This window comes from Diadema antillarum, unplaced genomic scaffold, assembly GCF_040938485.1.
Source record: "Diadema antillarum isolate AM-2024a unplaced genomic scaffold, OU_Dant_1.0 seq00001823_RagTag, whole genome shotgun sequence".
In the NCBI taxonomy this organism is placed as follows: Eukaryota; Metazoa; Echinodermata; class Echinoidea; order Diadematoida; family Diadematidae; genus Diadema; species Diadema antillarum.
This window is the reverse complement of record NW_027272497.1, coordinates 604,998-626,956: the sequence shown is the minus strand read 5'-3', so window position 1 is coordinate 626,956 and position 21,959 is coordinate 604,998. Positions and strand designations below refer to the sequence as shown.

Below are 21,959 nucleotides of genomic sequence, written 5' to 3'. Positions count from 1 at the left end.
ATTAAGGGAATCAAACGCTGAATTGAGTTGACTAGCCATAAGGAGGAGCATAAAATCCAAAATGAAAGCATATCAACTGCCGGGGTTGAGGTATAAGATATTTTGACATACATGTAGGTGAAGTACAAACAATTCCGGTTTCGCGAATCGTACAGCGAGTAGGCAAATACACATAAACATAGAATTCTGAAAAAGAAGATAGGTGAGAGAGGACAAACATAAGGAAGATGACAGAGAAAGAAGGACAGAAAGACAACATACATACATACATACGCAAATCGTGTCGTAACATGAGAATTGAACATTGCTAGTCTCAAGTCAGATAAATTTTCAAAGTAGGGGACAAAAAGGACAACTAAACACCGTTAACGGGTTTTTTTTTAGTAAACAGTAGCAAACACGGAAAAGGTAGTCATGTATACGCAAAAAAGGGAAGAAATCAAATATATCAAACTATATTCCTTGATTATTGTGAGGTAATCAGAATCATATGTAGTGGGAATAAAACTTAACTGGATAACTTAATGGGACAGTCATGCATACATATAATACATGACTGTTCACATTATAAACAAAGGGTTCTTTATCCCAATGTAGTAGGATGCATACCGGGACACAGGGTAAGTGACCACGACTCCATTAATGTGAACAGCATACAAATAGAACCTACCCACACGTAAGCTCAAACAAATGAAAAGTAGCCGTGAACATTCTTGGGGTCGATGAACGAATCACTATTGAGAAAGAAAAGAGCTACAAAGCCAGAAGTTTTAGGAGAGTGTTTACAGACTTAGAACATAACTGGAAAAAATTTCCCGGTGTCAGACAACCGTACACAGATCTCTATTATATAACATTTTAACACAACTGCAATCTGTTCAAATTAACATTATAACAGAACTGCATAACTATGAGATGCGTGTGTGTGTGTGGCAGGTTGACATTGTGATGCAAACTTATAAGGATAATAGTAATGAGAAAAAAAATCAGATCGTTTGATTATATATGAGTCCATGATACAACGACCCATGCAAATACTGGGTTGTTTATAAGCAGAGGCTTACACGAAACAAGAATTTGCAAATCGAACTCACATGCCCGCATTCTCGAACAAAATTCTAACAAACAAAGGAACCGTATGACAATACATTTCAGAGGGACCCCGTCGTTGCAGTGTCACGAGGGGCAACCACGGCAGACAAAAACTATGGGGTAGGGTTCATAATCACTGATTAAAGAGCCGATTGCTTTGCCAAGGTAAGTAGATAATCATCAATGACAGGGACCAGTAATGATCGTATAAGTAAAAATACTACTTAAATGAAAAGGAAATTAAGAATGAACAAAGTGCAAATTTCCGAGGGCGTTCTGTAAATATCGTGTGATACAAATATCATAATTGAGGACGGACATTTCTGTGGCCTATTTATCCAGCTTTACTGAACACCATGGAAAACTTTGAGAAAACAAAGTTACGGAGAAAATCGGCAGTAAGTCGCTTTGTACAATAGTTCACTAAAACGTGGATCATGTCTACCATAACTATAAATATAGTTGCGCTCGTGTATGGAAAAGAAACATTATATATTCGAGTTGCGGGGAAAAAGAAAATGATTGATGGCTAACGTTTCTGCATAAATGAAAGTAGACATGTCATTGAGAAAAAAAAGCGAGAAATATTCGTAAATGACATTCGTAATGTACACGTAGACGACCTAGTCATAAACGTGCGTTATGTGACTTGCTTTATAGATTGCACATGCACATCAGTTTTACGAGTCAACTAAAGAACTATTCCGTATAATGGTGTAGTAGAAGATGAGTATTCCTATTTATAACTTCAAGTCAACTAGGACACTGCTATACATAAACTTACATCAAACAGATAGACGTTGTATGGGTGCAACAAAATGGAAATTCAAATTTACAGCCGTTATTGCATCTATAAATGAGAAAGAGGAACAGTTTATATCAAAACAGCTCTTCTAAAGAAATTCATTTATAGCTCATAAAACTTGATATATTTTTTTTTTCCATTGAGAGAAAGAAAAAAAATGAAGTCACCGTGAAAACTTTGCAAAGGTGTATCGCTTGTTATTTGAGTGATGGTCAACAACAGTTATAAAATTTGTGTCCTGTTTGATCCATTTCTTTTAAACAACCGTTTCGTTTTAGCTATGATGGAATACCAAGGATCAAAACAACAGGGCTATAGTGACTCAATAACGAGCACCTGCCGTCATGCAGCTGTAAATAAAAAAGGATAGTGAAAAACACAGCATGTTGTAACAAGTGGGAAATAGCTTCTTTTTCTTTTTGCGATGATCTCAATGGATACATGAGAACAACCTAGCAAAATTATGCAAAAAAAAATAAATAAATAAATACTGATGGGGGCGAACAGATTGAGAGACTGTAGAGTCGGTCCTGGATGGCCAAATACATTGTAAGAGGCGATTATGGTTGTTTGCATTTCGACTGTAATGACTCAAAGAAAAAAAAAAACACAAATCAGCTAATTACAAGCGTATGTTATCAAACATAGCGCTTGCAGAAGCCCTCCGAAAAAAAATCATGTACATTATCTAGAATGTTTTATGAATTTACATCATAGAACAACTATAACAACAATCATAGTGAACGTTCCTTTAATATGACTGAAAATTTTACGTACACCTGTCATATTGTGTCAGATATCCATGCAGTAACTCCATTCTATTCAGTAAATGTTGCCATGATAGGATGGTGTCAGGAAATTATCTGAATGCCAAGCAGCTAGTGTATAACCAGCTTGAGCTTGTACAACGGATTGGATGCAATATCAAAACTCCATAAAACAAATTACACAATTTATATCAAATGTCCGAGCATCCGTATTTAACTCTGGTTATTGTTTCTTTTAACGAAAGAGAATCGGAAATTAATAAACATTTGGCTTATTCAAATTATAGATAATCGTTTATAGGTCACCGTTTTTACCGTTAGTAATAATACTTACAGAATATGAATACGTTCATATTAAACGTGACTGTTTTATTATATCTTAAGATTACAGACAGGCTAATTTATCCAAAAAAAAAAACAACAACAACTATTCAGTTTCTATCAATGCAACAAGAATGGGAGAGATATAAAAAAATAAGCAATCATGCCATGGCATGAAGATCAAAAAGTTTTTTTTTTCTTAACAAATACGGTAAATTTGTAATTTTTCTACTTTATCACTCCATGTTATAGAAAAAAAAAATACTCCTTCTATTTCAAAATCACTTTTCAATCACCCAAAAGTGATTGAGGACAAAAAAGGTGAGTATATAAGCACTGCATCAGTACCAGTTATTTTTAAAACTGTCGGTTTGTCTTATAAGAAATTTTAACATAAGTTTTCAGCGTCAACTTTTATATACAATTCTGATTCCCTATCAGAATTATACACTCAATACATGGTTGTTAAACGGATTCCTGCCTGTCTTGAAAATTTAAACCTACATTTAGTAAGGTAAGTTTAAGTGGTGTAAAGAGAATCCTCACTCAAAGTTAAATGGGACACCACCGGTTTGGCGCCACTTTCCTGCAAAAAATCGAAGTTTAGTACCTTGTTTGTACAGGTCTTGGACTTTCTTGACATGTTTCTGTTTTTCCTGTAGGTCGCTTGGGGTGAGATCATCAACCATGAAATATGGCTCGTTTTTCAGGACTTCACGCGCACGTTTCATCACATCTACTTTCTGCCTGTAGGAGAGCAACTTGACCAGGATATGTCTCGGCTTGCCTTCGGATCGTCGTCCATCTCTGTGGGCTCTTTCCACCTTGCAGCTCATATCAAATTTCTCTCGCAGGACTTCCTCTACGATGTCGACACAATTTTCCCGTTGGCCCAATGGAACCTCCTGTATTCCAACAAGACGGAAGTTATTCCTCCTCAGGAACCGCTCACTCTTGTTTGCAGCTGCTGCGTTTCTGCTCACGTTGGCTCTCATTTCTTCCATTTCTCTTTCCATTTTCTCCATTCTCTCCTCCAGCTTGGACTTATTTGTTTTAGTGTTGGTACACTATCTGACAATTCCATTCTTTCTGTTGTAGATTTTGTGGAAATAAACTTAAAGCATATCCTGATTATAAAGCATGGGGTATGTGGAAATTTCAAAATGGTTGGAAACAGGATTTTTTTATTATTCTTTTTTTTTTCATGGCACGTGTCACGAGTGGAGTGACAGACGCTCTCCTCCACTAAGGTAAATTTGCATGGAATTTGTAAATGAGCACTTGATTATGTAAATTAATACAAACTGTTTAACATGTTAATAGAAGGAATTCCAGATCGCTCTCGGTAAAGCCAAGGTAGAGCTATATGTGGCAATGAGCGGCAGTACGATATCAGGCCGTGAAGGGGACATGACGCTGTGGTGCTGTCTCCACTGTGTTGAGTTGCTGCCTGCCAACAGTTTTCAGAGGTTTCATTTTTGTTCCGTTTTATTTCCATATAGAAGGATGGAAACTGGGCAAATTCTGTGACACATGGTTATAATATAAATCACACATGAGACAAGAAGGAACGTCTCCTGATCTTTTTATGAGCTGCCATATATTGCATTTTTGTGATATGGACATACGCTTACTGTTGATTAAAATGTTTGACCTATTGCCATATTGTAATAGTACATATCCGTGTTTTAACACACCGGAATTCAATAATGTGTCAGTGCGGATGTATTTGTCCTTGTGTCTTGGCATGTGACTTTCTGCTCGCGTGTCGTGCATTATGTGTATGTCTATGTGTTTAACTTTCAAATGCCTATGTAAGTGTGTTTGTGAGTACTATTTCTGTGCATCTCTGGTCTTTGTTTTCTTTTTGCTTGTGCGTACGTTGCGTTTGTTCTGTTTTGACTTTTTTCAGATCCAAAAAGGCAAGAATTCGAAATTCGAGAATTCTCGTTTTCTTGTCCTCTTGGGGTCAGAGAAGACAAGTTGGGAGACTTTTTTTTTAACCCTTAAAGTGTTTGCTTAATTTGAAACACGATTGTAGTTAAGATTAAAATCATCGTTCGTTCACATGACAGGGGAAGGCTTCACTGGATACGGACTCTGCGGTTTTCAATTTCAGAGTGACGAGGGAAGCTTTGGCTTCTTGCCAAGTTCTCATCAATAACTCTTGAGCAGTCTTTCTGCGGAAATGATCGGAAGGTCACCCTAATCTCCGCCCCTAAAAAACACAATGTTCACACGCTAGTTTCGTTTCTTGATTCTCGCGAAACGTGATTGAAAAACACCTCCGGACCGTCGTGTAAAACACGATTGTAATTCAGTTTCAAATCATCTTTCGCGATTCTAATTTCCACTTACATGACAAGTTTGCTTAATTAGAAACGCGGGTCTAGTTTGCTTAATTACAATCGTTTTTCAAATCATGCAATCTCGGTATGTATGAATGCCCGACTCGTCTCTCTCACGCCTTTCAACTATTAGAATGCGACTTATAAGATCTTGTGTATATATTACTCAGACACTTAATAACCTGTGTTTTATTTACGTCGAAAAGGGACGATTTGTCAATAAATTGCAATACAGGATTAGATTTATCAAACAAAAAATATTGTTAGATGTACTGACACTGTGTTTCCCTAACTTTTGAAAGAAAATAAGTAATTGTTGGTTCCTTTAATGATATTCAAAACCTGTCAACATTCCCTGATGAGTAGTATGCAAATTCACCTTAGGGTCAACGTCGCCTCACTTGCATCGAAGGGCTTTCAGATAGGCATCTAGTAAAGTTTGTTTTCATATCAAAAAGTTCGTACTAACAAATGCTATGATGTTCACATGCATAACAAAAAGTGGTTGTGGATCACGCACAATCGGCAATCACTGATGAATTTAATATTTAGCAATTTTTGTTTTAAAAAACTATTTGCAAATGATATAGACTTATTCGAATAGTAATATCACAGCATAATGATACAATATTTATAAATAATATCCAAATTCAGGTACGAATCAATGTCGATAAGAAACCTCAAATCAACCATCAGAGAAACCGTTTGCAGAATATGAATATATCAGAGCTCAAGCATATTCATTTCATTTCATTTCATTTGTTTCCATATACAAATAATAAAAAATAATTGCAAAAAATATAGCATAAATGTTTTGTACAATAAGGTAAAATGTCATGAAGCAAAATAATGTAAATGCAAGCAATAATATTACAAATGTATGAAACATGTGCAGCGCTGCAACCTATAAACACATAGATTTACACAATTTCATAATGAATTCATCATGAAGATCATCATGAATTCACTATGAGTTGAAATATCCCTCGTTAGTAAAGAATATCAACATATTGTACAATGTATTCCAAATTCCCAATTGTCAGTTGTTAGCTGATTCCCCCATACCAGCAAAGTTATGAGAATGTACAATGTAATTCATAAAATGGAGATGTCTAGAACTTATGACGAAGACCCCCCCCCCCCCCAAGAAAACACAATGGGACATAGTAAGGACATGGAAGCAGCCATTTTATGAATTAGGAATGCCATCATTACCTCACCTCTTTTGCATCATGTGAGGGTGACCCTACTTTATTTAAAAAGAAATTTGACATTTAGCCATTTCTGACCCAAATCTACCTAACCTATGACAATTCTGTTCGTTTTATCTTAGGACCTACTCCGGTACTTTAAAGTTAACCTAACCTAGTTAACTTGGAAATAAGGAAATGTGGACTTGAGTACAACATTACACTGTCCACTAACTCACATCGTTTGCTAAGAACAAGCAGCTGGGAAAATTCACTTTTACTTCTCAGGGATCTCATCCAGGGTTATACTAGTATTTCCTGCGAGGGCGTACATGACCCCAACAGAGTAGGACATACACGAACGTCAAACCCAAGGTTATATAGTTTTGTGGGTTTTTTTCCTGCCGTAACTGCATCGAGGTCAGTGCAGACAACTCTATCTATACAAAACTTATTTAGAATGTAGCTATCCGATTGGTCGATTACCCATCACGTGACATTTAGCGAAAACTTTTGTTGGAGTCCTCCAGGCTGCATTGTTGGATCCCTGCAAAGAGTTTGTTTCCCATGCGCGCTCTTCACCTTCAGGACAAATTTGATCTCAACACAACTTTCGGAAATTGCAGAATATTCGACCGCGATCTAAAAAAAAAGAGGTTTATAAGGTCACTGTTCTTAATCAATTTCTTTAGTTGGTGAATGAGCTCAGGTTTGGTTATCAGTCCCTTCTGAATCTAGCGCTATTCGAAACTATAATTCTTGATAGTTTTCATCGCGTTCGACAGTTCGTTGGTACTTTTCTTGGGTATGTTCATCTGCTTTCTCGAGTGGCGAGGTGGTGAGGATGGCGTGGCTCATGAACTATTGTAGAAGGTATGAGGACACTACTGTGTCACCTTTTCTGTAATTTAACGTTAATTGACCTGTGAAGGTTTTGTATGCTCTTGGGTTTTGGGATAATCACATGTGTTTCACATAAGGATGGTTTGAACTGACATCAAAAAGTGTGATGTAAACGTGAAGGATAATGACCTCTTTCAAGGTCTGTCATTAATTTGATTCTCTAGAATCATTTACCTTTATCTGTTTATAATAATAACCCCGATAGGCACCATTTGAGCTAACTAACATAATAATTCATGTGGTATACATACAGTATAACTCACAGAGTTTCGACTTTGAGTTATGTTGACGTTTAAACCCTCATTGCTCAACGCTGATTTTTCGTTACCTACAATGTGCATTTAACTGATGAAATTACAATTTTTCAAGTTTCACATTGTGAGTTTGCCTCTCGTTTCATAGTCGCAGAAATCGCAGAGAAACGGACGACGATGTCTCCAACAGCAGCGATGACAAAGTGGCTATACCAAGACACCTTGGTCTTATGGAGTGTATCTGGCACACCGTGAGTTCTCTAAAACAGTGTCTGCAGTTTCTGTGATACCCGAGGCACCGTTTCATGAAAGTGAAAGTCAACCCTAACAACATGGACAAGTTGTAGACTCTCTGACAACTCAGTAAAAACTTTGGGTTTGATTGACTGAGAAGTTCCGGTCACTGACTGTTTCTGTGGTAATTGTCAGAAGCTGACAAAATTGTCAGGACTGATAACTTTCATGATGTAAACGGTGCCCAAGACTTGCCACATCAGCATACATGTGGTTAGATAAATAGACTATACCCAAGGATCTCTTTGCTGTGAAGCTAGAAGAGATAATGTCAATTTGATCTTTACTTGGTGTGATTATAATGAAACACAGTTTTGCTTTAAGCCTGGTATGTAACTACAATCATTGTTAAGTCACAAATTATCTATTTCTTCCCCTTCTCTCTCCCTCTCTCTCTCCTCGCGTTATTACTGTAAAGCCGATATTGATACTCTCTAAAAAATCGAGTGAAAATGTTCACTCTTAAAGGAGTAAATACAAAAAGAGTGAATTTAGAGTAAATTTGGAGTGAATTTGGAGTGAAAATGTTCATTTTCACTCGTTTTAGAGTCACCACAGGGATCACTACAAAATCTTCGAGTGATCCCTGAGGTCACTCCAAAATTCACTCTTTTTGTATTCACTACTTTAAGAGTGAATATTTTCATTCGATTTTTTAGAGAGTAATATATACCTTGTACGATAAAATTCTGTCTCAATAGATCTGTTTCCTCAGTGACTATAGTATCATTTTGGTACTTTCGTCATCAGATATAGGCCTTGACGAAACCCTAATAAAATTCTGTCTGTCGTAGACACACATAATAATATGCGTAGACACACATAATAATATGTGTATATCAGCAATCGGACGTATTACAGTATTGACACATAAACTGTGTTACTTATACTCATGCAAAAGTCACACATATTTATCATATTCATATAATACAAAAACGAAGTCTTTAGGATAGGTTAACTTTAATACCTTTATGTAAAGTAATGCCAATCCTTTAGGTCAAGAAAAAAAATCTAAATTTTTTTTTATTTTTCATAAATCAGTTGTCCCATTGGTTGCTTTATTTCATTACCCTTTCCAGGTGGGCACGGTTATTGGTACGGGAATCTTCATCTCACCTTCGGGGATTCTGAGGGGGACAGGTGGATCGGTGGGCGTGGCATTCATCTTTTGGGTCGTGTGTGCTATTTACGCTTTGCTTGGCACTCTAATCTACACAGAACTCGCGCTCATGTTCAAAAAATCGGGAGGTAAGTTAAATGTTGGAAATATCGACTGCAAGAAGTATAGCCATTGTGCAAATCAAGTTAATTGTAACTCGCCATGAAAATGGAAGGAAAAAGAATTCATCAGATTGAAGGGGATGGCTAGTAACTGGTCAGTGGGAATCAGTGGGAATGCTGGGGAATGATTGTTCCAATCCTTGTGGGATTCATTTAAGAGTACATTATATATCTATTGTTGTGTGAAAATTATTTGCTTCAGAATGGTCTCATATTCAAGTAATGTGCAGTTAAATGTTTCCAGGTTAGCAGTGACGGGGCATTAAACTGCACATTACTTGAATATTAGGTCGTTCTGAAGCAAACAATTTTCACACAACAATAGATAGGTAATGTAGGCCTACTCTTAAATGAATCCCACAAAAATTGGAACAATCATCCCCCAACATTCCCACTGATTCCCACTGATCAGTTCGGCCATCCCCTTTAACTGTACAGGAATCCAGGAGTGAACTATTTAACATTATGATATAAATTATATTTTTAAAAAGGCACGACAGCACAAAATACCATCAAAATTAGATGCAATCTGCACGTTTCCTGTGGATGCTTCCTGTATACAAGCAATCATGCCTATAACAAGTTTATCGTCACATTAGGATGTTCTATCTTCTCTTTGATTCCAAACGTGTGACAGCAGCATTGCAAGTAAAAAGAAAATAACCAAAAGCCTAACGACGTTTTCCGTCACAGGCGAGCTTGCCTTTATGCTTGAGGGATGGGGTCGTGCGGTGGGCTTCCTCAAGTTGTGGATAATAGTCGTTGTGACGTCATCTTCGTCCACTATTCAGTCCATCACCATCGGCCAGTACCTCCTCGCCTCTTTCTACCAATGTTCCGACCCACCTGTTCTCGCCATCCAGCTCGTCGGCGCTTTGATGATTCGTAAGCATCATTCCGACAGTGAGACCAAAATTCACTGAGGTGGTATAATATTGAAAACATGGTTTAAACCACGGACAATTTGTATGGAGCGCCAAGTGTCGCATGGCCTATTTCGTTACGAAATCAGTCATTTCGTCTACAAAATGACAATTTCGTTAGCGAAATGATTTTTTCGTCGAAGAAATGTTGTTATTTCGTACGAAATGATCATTAATTCGTCAGCGAAATGACTGATTTCGTACGAAATAGGCCATGCGACAATTGGCGCTCCATACAAATTGCCCGTGGTTTAAACCATGGTTCATTTTATTGTACCACCTTCGTGAATTCGGGCCACAACCATTATACAGAATCATGATACTAATGATTTTAGGAAAATCATAACTAGCTATACTCCAGAGGCAGCAGAACATTTCGAATTGTTGTGAACATTTGCCAAAGCGAACTATAACATGTTCCAACTATCACGGAGGAGCAGCCCGGGGGGTCACATAGCCAACACTGATCTGGGATCATACAGAACACTGCAGAAGATCCCGTGCTGCAGTCTTCATGGGCACTGCTACCCGGTGGAAAAGATCTTAGCTCAATAGGCCCCTCTTTAAATCATCAGTTTAAATGGATGGTACAGTTTCGGTTGAAATGGGGTTTCAGATTCGCAACGTTTTTTATGTTGATCTTTCTAAGATAATCAGAAACGTCTCATGAAATATGAAAGAGTGCCCAATGCTAAGAGGAATTCAAAGTTTATTTGAGGAAAATTGGTTTTGAAATGGCTGAGATATCCAAAACAAAGCAATCCTACTAAACAGTGGGACCCACCTTTTATTAGAATCGCTTTGTCTTGCTTTGTTTTAGGATATCTCAGCCATTTAAAAACTGATTTTCATCACATAAACTTTGAATTCCTCCAGAATTGTATACACTGTAACATTTTATAAAGTGGTTTCTCTAGGGTATCTCGCAAAAAGTTAAAAGCTGAATCCTCACCTCAACCATAAGAAGATAAGACTGGACTGTCTGCCTATAGAACAGACGTGCTTTTAATATCACACAGTCGAATGTATGCCTATGATATAATTCCTGATTAATCTATGCTGCGTTTGGTCGAAAAAAAGAATGACAGTTAAAATTGAATCATATTGAAAGAGAAATAGATAAGAGAGAAAGAGGGATCACGGTTGTACTTTTGTTACATCACAATGATACAAGCAAATATCATTATATATTGGCAGAAAGCCAGACAATATGAAAAAAAAAATCTTATAACGTGATCCGGTGTTGTTTTGTATGATCTGTATTTGATAAGTGACTTACAAAGAGACTCCTTATAAACCTAAATTAGTTCCCTCACTGTGCTCCTTTCCTTTTCAACTTTGATTTGATGAAACAACAAACAATTTTATCAATTCCCAGCAAAAAAAAAAATAAACAAAAAGCAAAAAACAAATGGACCTAATTTCTTCATCTGAATAACTGCCATGGATTCATAATTATTGTCCATATTCCAGTGTCCATCCTAGCCATTAACTGCGTCAATGTACGGTTTGTCCATCGCGATTTGCCGCCTTTTTTCAGCGTCACCAAAAGTATTTGGTCTCCTGATTGTCATAGCTACTGGAAATGTAACAACCTTGCTAAAGGTAAGCAATGGTAAAGAAACCAGACGATTACATTGTTTTCGTTTTCTTCTTTTCCATAATCCCTTTGGTTCTGATGATTCATCCATTTATTCATTTATTTTTGTTATTTTTTCATGTTTTTGTCGGAAAATGAAAATAAAATAAAGGAGTGAATGATTTCCGTGTATGAAACGTATGAAGTGTATGAAACGTAGCTAGGAACGACAATATATACTCAAGGGTCGATAATAAATGTTTGTTGTTGTTGTTTGTTGTTTGTTGTTGTTGTTGTTGTTGTTGTTGTTGTTGTTGTTGTTAAATGATAAATGAGATTTTCCCATGCCTTCTTTTTCGACAAGGAAAACGAGTTTCATAGAGAACATGAGAAAACATTTGCCACCTGATATCAATTGTAATGGATTGTCAAATGAATATAATGCATGTCGTAAACAGATTGTTAAATTACATAGCACATGATTATGCTTTTTGTCCTCCGTACTCTTTCCCCTGTGCTTTAAAACAGAGATCGATATAGATGTTTTACGGAATATTGTTTTTACTATGTTGATGGATTTATTAACCAATTGTTTTGGGGGTTTTTGCTGCATTTTCTTCTTAATATTGTGCGAAAAAAGACTTCAAAAATGGTGCTGATGATACAACTTCTGAGAAATCAAATATTATAAACTGAAATTTATGGTTATTTATGCAGAATATATTTATTGCTCTGAAGTGAGTACACGGCTGCAATGCGGATTACATGTAGTGAAAACATGAGGTTGTTATCTTTTTTTTTCAGGTCACAGTGAAAATCTTCAAAATGCATTCGACACAAAAGACTTGGACATGAAATTTCTACCAATTGCTTTCTATTCTGGATCGTATGCCTTCGGTGGCTGGTAAAATATGATTATGTGTGAACTGTTAACATTCCTGATTATGTTCATCATTGCAGATATTGATACATCCAGTACGTTTTCAATGTAATTATCCATTCATTTAGTCATATATCTATCCTTCCCCTTTTCATTTTGGTCATTCTTGCTAATATCAAATCCGATTGAGAGAAAAAAAAAAACAACACCACAATTCGGAAAGATTGAAAGCGCCAAGAACAATGATATTGATCGATCGACTACATCGACGTATACCATAAAAGGAAGAAATACGTAGAGTTTACAGAAACTATTTCATTCAAATTTATGAAATTCTTCCGTCGAGATGTTTTTCAAAGCAACTACTAATTGCCCTACATCGTAGTGAATAAACACTGCAGTGAATAAACACTGAATCGATCAGTGTTTAAGCAGTAGCCATGATAAAAGAAATCATGCCCGTACATACTCGCGCAGGATTCGAACCTACGACCTCCTGATCTCCGGACAGGCGTCATCTCCACTAGACCACCAAGCTTCCGCCCAATAGTGTTGGTTCTAATCCTTATAGCATGTATAGAGGATACTGCGTAACTATTCAAATTCAAATTCTTCCGTCGAGATGTACTGATTGACTAATTGATCTACATCGACGTAAATAAGCACTGAATCGATCAATGTTTAAGTAGAGGCCGTGATAAAAGATGTCATGGGCGTACATATTCCAGCAGGATTTGAACCTACGACCTCCTGATTTCCGAACAGGCGTCATCTCCACTACCGACTACCGAGCTTCCGCCCGACAGCAAGTATTGGTTCTATAATCCTTGTACAGTTAATAGGCGGGTACTACGTAAATTCATGAAATTCTTCCGTCGGGATGTTTTCAATGCAACTACTTGACAAACTTTCCTATATCGCCGTAAATAAGCACTGAATTGATGAGTGCTTAAGTAGTAGCCATGATAAAAGAAATCATGCGCGTACATTTATACTCGAGCACAATTCGAACCTACGACCTTCTTATCTCCGGACAGTCGTCATCTCCTCTAGACCTGTGAGCTTCCGCCCAACAGTGTTGGTTCTAATCTTTATAGCATGTAGAGGATACTGCGTAATCATTCAAATTCAAATTCCTCCGTCGAGATGTACTGACTGACTAATTGATCTACATCGACGTAAATAAGCACTGAATCGATCAGTGTTTTAGTAGTAGCCGTGATAAAAGATGTCATGAACGTACACATTCCAGCAGGATTCGAACCTACGACCTCCTGATTTCCGAACAGGCGTCACCTCCACTAACGACCACCGAGCTTCCGCCCGACAGCAAGTATTGGTTCTATAAACCTTGTACAGTTATAATATGCGGGTACTACGTAAACTCATGAAATTCTTCCGTCGGGATGTTTTCAATGCAACTACGTGACAAACTTTCCTACATCGCCGTAAATAAGCACTGAATTGTTGAGTGCTTAAGTAGTAACCGTGATAAAAGAAATCATGCGCGTACATTTATACTCGAGCAGGATTCGAACCTACGACCTCCTGATCTCCGGACAGGCCTCATCTCCACTACCGAGCTTCCGCCCGAAAGCAAGTGTTGGTTCTATAATCCTTATATAGTTATATACTACGTAAAACCATGAAATTCTCCCGTCGGGATGTTTTCAATGGAGCTATACTTGACAAATTGCCCCTACATCGCCGTAAATAAGCCCTGAATTGATGAGTGTTTAAGTAGTAGCTATGATAACAGAAATCATGCGCATACATTCATATTCGAGCAGGATTCGAACCTACGACCTCCTGATCTCCGGACAGTCGTCATCTCCTCTAGACCTGTGAGCTTCCGCCCAACAGCGTTGGTTCTAATCTTTATAGCATGTAGAGGATACTGCGTAATTATTCAAATCCAAGTTCTTCCTTGGAGATGTACTAATTGACTAATTGGACTACATCGACGTAAATAGGCACTGAATCGATCAGTGTTTTAGTAGTAGCCGTGATAAAAGATGTCAAGGGCGTACATACTCGAGCAGAATTTGAACCTACCACCTCCTGATTTCCGAACAGGCGTCATTTCTACTAATAGCGACCACCGAGCTTCCGCCCGACAGCAAGTGTTGGTTCTCTAATCAATGTATGCGGGTACTACGTAAATTCATGAACTTCTTCCGTCGGGATGTTTTCAATGCAACTACTTGAAAAATTGCCCTACATCGCCGTAAAAAAGCACTGAATTGATCAGTGTTTAACTATAGTGGCCATGATAAAAGAAATCATGCGCGTACATTAATTGTACTCGAGCAGGATTCGAACCTACGACCTCCGGCTCTCCGGACAGGCGTCTCCACTAGACCACCGAGCTTCCGCCCGACAGTACGTGTTGGTTCTGATCCTTTAGTATAACATGTAGAGGGCACTTCGTGAATATTCAAATTCATGAATTTCTTCCATCTATAGATGTTTTCAATGCAACTGATTGACAAATTGCCCTACATCGCCGTAAATAAGCATTGAATGTGTTTTAGTAGTAGCCGTGATAAAAGAAATCATGGGCGTACATATTCGAGCAGGATTCGAACCTTTTGTACGTCGATGTAGGGCAACTTGTCAATCAGTTGCATAGAAACTATTTCATCCTGAACAAACTTCTACGAGGTAAAGTTAAGAGAGACAAGCACAAACAGAGCCTTTCTTAAACATATCTGTAGAATAAAATCTGTTTGATTTGCATGCGAGCGATTTTTTTAATCATTTTTTTTTCGAGCGCGATTGGCTTGTTGCTCATCAAAAGATGAAAATGTAAAATATTTTACCTGTTTCTTTTACCGCGTCATAATATCAAATTTTCCGTAATATCCCTTTATCATAATTATAAGGAGCAATAATATCATATTCTTATCTCAACATTCAGCACCAGAATTTTAATAAATTACGAGTTTTTCCAACCAGCTATCAGGACGTCTCAATACCGTTGACGTTGAATGACGCAAAACTGCAAGATAACACCTTTCACTTTATGTATAATCATCATTCTTTTTTTCTTGCTGTATGCCAAGCATCATTATTACAAGTATGTTCATAATTTTCATTATCATATATGTGTATGGGGGGTGGGGCGCTCTGGCTGCAGAAGTATCGTGCTCGTGGCTTAGGTGAATGAAGGGTCATTTCCCTCCCCACCCCTTTCGACAGGAAGATTTCCGGACCGAACCCCATTAAAGTCATGTCTTTTCTAAGGTGGGCCGAACTATTCTGCCCCAGCCATCCCCCAACCCAAATCCGCGGCCCCTTCAGTTTCACTTCCTCCTGGGAGCAAATATTGTGGAAGGGAAACGTTACCTTACTGACCCCGTTTATCGGACATCACAGTTTTAGGGTAGCAAGTTTCGCTCGGTTTCTCCTTTGATTTCAACTTTTCAGGGTTTCAGTTTTTAGTTGCACGAATCTCGGCCCCGTTTCATAAAACGTGTTATCATTGACAAGTTGTCATAGCTGTTATAAGCTACTGAAATCCTTGCATCTGATTGGCTAAGAGCAAATTTGTCATAGAAATGTGACAGTTATCACTGATAGTAAGTTTTATGAAACGGGACCCATTGCCTATGAATGTGATTGTGCATAAACCCGGTACAGCATATCCTATGTATTGTTCTACATTTTCATCTTATTTTATTTTATTCATTTATCACTCTATTTACTTATCTATCTATCTATGTATTTTCTCTCTCCACAGGGATACAATAGTATCGTTAACTGAAGAAATCGAGCGCCCTGAACGGTGAGAACCTACTGTTGTACTACTATAATTAATACTACCACAAACGCTCAAACTTATACATAATGCACAAACATGCATACGCGATTCATTGCTCTGTTCTATTTTTGTTTTTGTCTCTCTTTATTTCAGTGTTTTCGATGAATTCTAGTAATCCAGTAATGAAATAAATGAATGTCAGAACGCCTTTATTGAATGGTTTGTTTATGTATATTTCTCTTTCTTTGTCTTTTTTGCATTCTCTCTTCAATTTGCCTTTGTTGATTTGACTCCATGTCATTAAAGTAACGCAAAAGAGGGATAATTGAAACAACAACAGTGTTTTACTCATAGATTGAAAATGATTACATAAAATGTATATTGAATATAAGCTTATTGCATTAAAAACAACTGTATATTTTTATTGAAAAACAAACACACCACATATTTGTAGTACTGTAAGCATAATGTTGTAATATTCTCGTATGTGTTTGGGAATGAAAATAAGTTAGAAATAAACTTAACTTGATATCACATATCGAAGATTTCTGATAACCGAATAATATTAGGTGGATACCGTCCAAGATTTGTCATCTGTGATGTGTATGTGAAAAATCTCCTGGAATTTTTTGTGTGCCAGCAAAACCAAACAACTTTCAATACTCCAAAGAAAAGACTATTTTGTCCCTTCACAATCTGCTTTCAATCCGGTCATGGAACTTAAACACATTGCTCTGGAATGCTCTTCCACTGAGGATCCGATCAGGAGAATCCACAGAAATACTAAAAATGCGTCTGAAGTCACATATCTTCGCATCTCGTTTTGGTTAAATATTTCTTGGATTGTTTATATATATAAAAATATATGTATACTTGCTATTTCTAATCTATGAGCTTTAACCATTCCGCACGTTTTATCACAACGCTGAAGCTTTTGTGACATATGTTTTCATCAAGAAATGGATTACGTGAAAATTCAGAGATATCCATGTCACCAGCGAATAGCAATTGCACTGATACAACTCAGGCAATTATACAGGGTATTGATCTAGAACCATAAGATCGATATTTCGTTCACCCACTTCAGAAATATCCCCCTGAGTCTGATCGTCTCGATGACAGCAATCACGTGTATTTACCTCATGGCAAACGTTGCCTACCTGACGCTGCTGTCTCCACAACAAATCATCGACTCTGATGCAGTGGCAGCGGTCAGTATCCTATTACTGAGGATGCAATACTGTATGACATTGCTAATGCTAATGAGAATGGTGATGATGATGATGATGATGATAATAATGGTGATGATGGTGGTGATGATGATAGTGATAAGTGATGATGATGATGGTGATAACGGTGGTGGTGATGATGATGATGATGGTGATGATGATCATGGTGATAATAGTGATGATGATAAGGATGATGGTGATAATACTGATGATGATGATAATGATAATTATAATGATGATGATGTGATAATGGTGAGAATGGTGATGATGATGATGATGATAATAATGGTGATGGTGGTGATGATGATGGTGATAATGGTGCTGATGATAATGATGATGGTGATAATAGTGATGATGATGGTGATAATGATGATGGTGATAATGATGATGATGATAATGATGATGATGATGATAATGGTAATTATAATGATGATGATGGTGATAATAGTGATGATGATGGTGAAATGGTGATGTTGATGATGATGATTATGATGATAGGGATGATGATGTAATCTTGATGATGGTGATAATGGTGACGATGGTGATGATCATAATGGTGATGATGATGTAGTGGTGATGATGGTGATATAGCGATGATGATGATGATGATAATGATGATAATGATGATAATGATGATGGTGATAATGGTGACGATGGTGATAATGGCGATGATGATGATGATGTAATGGTGATGATGGTGATAATGATGACGATGGTGATGATTATGATAATGGTGATGATAATGATAATGATGATGGTGGTGATAATGGCGATGATGGTGATAATGGTAATGACGATGATGATGATGATAGTGATGATGGTGATAATGGTGATAATGGTGATGATGATGTGATAATGGTGATGATGATGTAATCTTGATGTTGGTGATAATGGTGATGATGGTAATGATGATAAGGTGATGATGGTGATGATGATGCAATGGTGATGATGGGGATAATGTTGGTGTTGATGATGATGATGGTGATGATGGTGATGATTTTTGGAGATAATGATTATAACGCGAATTACCATTGTTTTTGTAATCGTTCCATTTTCCATGTTTTACAGGTAAACCATAATATAAGAATGAGTTGAATATTGAATTGTTGAATACGACAGATAAGAGAGAATTAATGCATGTAAGATATGAAGAATATAGGTACTGCTTGAAGGACATAGATTCCGTTCATGTTATCACGACTTATGTTGCGTTGCATTTTATTTCCTTTTTTATATTTGTTTTAAATAAAGTCTGAGAATGCGGAGAGAAAGGTATATTCATAACATCTATTCTATTATGTTTAATTCTCAGGATTACAGCGTGCTGGCACTCGGTCAGTGGTCATGGCTGATATGGTTGTTTGTTGCCATATCTGCCTTGGGGGCTCTGAACAGCGGGACCTTAAAACGTGGCAGGTAATTCGCAAGCCCTGAACGGTAACCTTGTTGTCGTAAGATTCCTTCGCAATTTTGATCGTCTTTCAAAGTGAATATATAAAAATAGACTTATTAGGAGAACTTAATAACAGTATTCCAATCAGGTTCACAGCGCGTTTTGTGAAAAAGGATTGTAAGAAGGTGGAGGAAGTTTACCTTGATAGTTTGATTTTGATAACTGGCAGGTTTATATGCGTTTTGGAAAAAGAGAAACAGGTTTAAAAGCCCCCATTAACTACCCTCAATAATATTATGATTATACCTTTCACAATAATATCTTGTATCAAAATGTTGCAATGCTTTCTAATATTGCAGTTCTTTCCATCAGATCGAAAATATCAAAGTCCTTGCACACAGAGATGTAATTATGATCCATTGGTCTCATGAACCTTAATTGACCACCAACATAATAATTATCTCCCAATGTAGCTGTCATGCGTTATATATATTCATATCCCTGGTAGTCTGTCGCTCATCATGTCAGTGCATGTCCACAAATCCGGTGATCTCAGAGGTCCCGGGTACAAATTGGCCAACGAATGCACATTCTACACACTTTCGATATTTAAATGACTAATCGTTTATTTTCGCTAGTCAGGATTTTTTTTTCATTGTTATGCAATACTATGGAATAATCACACTGAATATGACGTCATCGTCTGTCTTCCGTTTCCTACTCCGCCATATTGACAATGATTAAGACAGGTGTTTGCGGCGGCACGGGAAGGTCTCTTTCCCGAGATTATGTCGATGATTAGCGTCACTCGTCGCACGCCCGTCCCTGCCGTCCTGGCCTTCACCATTTGTTTCGTCTACCTGGTCGAAATCGATGTCATCAAGCTCATTCAGCATGTAGCCTTCGTCGAGATCATCTTCGACACGATGACGGTGGCCGTGCTGCCGTACTACCGCTGGAAGCAACCGGATGCCGAGAGACCGTTCAGGGTAGGTTGACTGTTTTCCATTGTTCGATTCGCGCCTCAGCGCAATAATGGGGAATTTACCCTTAGTATCATTATGGACTCATTGAACGCAGAATATGTTATGCCTGCAGTACACATCAGTGAAGTTCTAGGAAAAGTAGACTTGCAATCCAGAGGAGAGGTTATAGATTTATAAAGATTTGATGAAGTCCATGTGCCGTCATATTATGGATAAGAAGACAAAACACTTTCTGATTTCACTGGTTGGCCATGATGTAGGCCCATAGAAGATTATAATTATGTAAGATATAAATCTTATGTTACCTAATGTGAAGGTAAGGTTTCGTCGCCATTCCAAATGGAAAGAAAAGCGTCGATCCACACTGCGGATATGGGTTCAATTCAATTTCAATTTGATTCAGTTCAATTCAATTCAATTTTTTCATTTATTTTCATTCTACAAAAAGATAAAACAAATGCATCACTCAATCATATTTCATTCCACATTATTCCATTCCTGTATCTTTGCAGCATTATCAATGAGCATAGGACTCGTCCATAATCATGAATATGCAGACTTACACATTGAAAGCAAGGGGTTGAATTGACATCACATGGCCCCCATATCCAAACTCATGCTTTTCGCACGCTAGATGCCGACATTAACTCATAGCACCCCATTCCTAAAGCATTCATTATTATCAATTTATTTGTTCATTAACTTGTTTGTTTTGGGGTTTAGTTTTTGTTTTGTTTATGCTTGCATGTTCGTATATCATGATGGCTAATGGGGTAATGTGAAATATCACGGTATATGGTTTAGTCGAGGGATTGCCTTGTACTCCGCACACGATACTGTCATACTATTGTCGATCAAAATGATAGATTTCTAACGTATCCGGGATATAAAAAGAAAAATCTCTGAAAACGTAAGAAGATAATGTATGTCAAAATGTTAGTAAAGTTTTCGGTGCTTTCTGTGGATTGAACCACGGAACACGTTCTATGTCCAAGTCACAGAACACAAACTCCAAGCAGGTTGACGATTTTGACAAGAAGATTATCACCTTTCCGCCTCTTCATTTCCAACAGTGCCCGCTGGTGGCGGTAGTCATTTACATGGCGTGCCAGCTCTTCATCTCGGGAATGGCCCTGTACCTGGACCCAATCAAGAAGATTATCGGACTGGTCCTGGCCCTGAGTGGACTTCCATTCTACTTTGCCTTCTTCAGCAGAAGGTACAGGATCAAAAAGCTGGATCCCTACACAGGTATGCACTTTGAACTTCAGTAACTCTCTTCATAGAGTCAAAGACGATTTTTAGTAGAGTGTTCTGCAAATCGGTGACGTGATTCATGAGGATGACAGTTAACACCAAATTGCCCGAGGGACCTCCGCAAGATTTTCAGACGTTTGCATTTGAACAACTATAAATAAGTTATACTGAGTACGGAGTTTCAGAATCTATAGTGACTGGGATGAGGAATAGTAATGTTTTCAAAATTTATTACAAATTGCAATGAACAAGGATGATGACATGGCAGCCTTATACCATAAGAATGCATGAGTTGGGGCTCAACAAAGCAGAACAAAAGAAAAAGGCATTCATTCATTCTACACAGGTGAACTTGTTTAAGCAAGCGGTATTGTAATGGAATTACACTGCTACATTTCTGAAATATATGTGAGGACACTATGTCATCAACACTGGTCAGTGTAATTTGTTTAAGATTTCAGATTATTGGTATCTCTGTTCAAGGGCCACAATAAATTCCACTAGTCTATACATGGAGCTGTTGATTGATGTACTACACAATATGAAATTATGAAAATCATCTGGTATGCCCCTTTAACCCATTTGTGACAGTCACCACAAAATCCCACAGTCATTGTGTGGAGAATTTTCGCAAATGGCAATGTAGTAGTTTAGCGGAAAGAGATCTAGTTAATAGTATTAAATGAGGGGACTA

The 21,959-nt window shown here is 37.5% G+C and overlaps 1 protein-coding gene across 1 annotated transcript; it reads left to right on the top strand.

Moving 5' to 3' along the window:
• Positions 1 to 7,367: 7,367 nt before the first annotated feature.
• Positions 7,368 to 21,282, top strand: LOC139712578 (cystine/glutamate transporter-like). The gene is made up of 11 exons (XM_071624387.1): positions 7,368 to 7,396; positions 7,829 to 7,931; positions 9,054 to 9,222; positions 9,949 to 10,140; positions 11,652 to 11,783; positions 12,562 to 12,661; positions 16,380 to 16,424; positions 17,488 to 17,611; positions 18,942 to 19,045; positions 19,768 to 20,011; positions 21,082 to 21,282. Exons 1-11 carry the CDS (start codon positions 7,368 to 7,370, stop codon positions 21,280 to 21,282), a joined length of 1,443 nt encoding a protein of 480 aa, XP_071480488.1.
• The last annotated feature ends 677 nt before the right edge of the window (positions 21,283 to 21,959 follow it).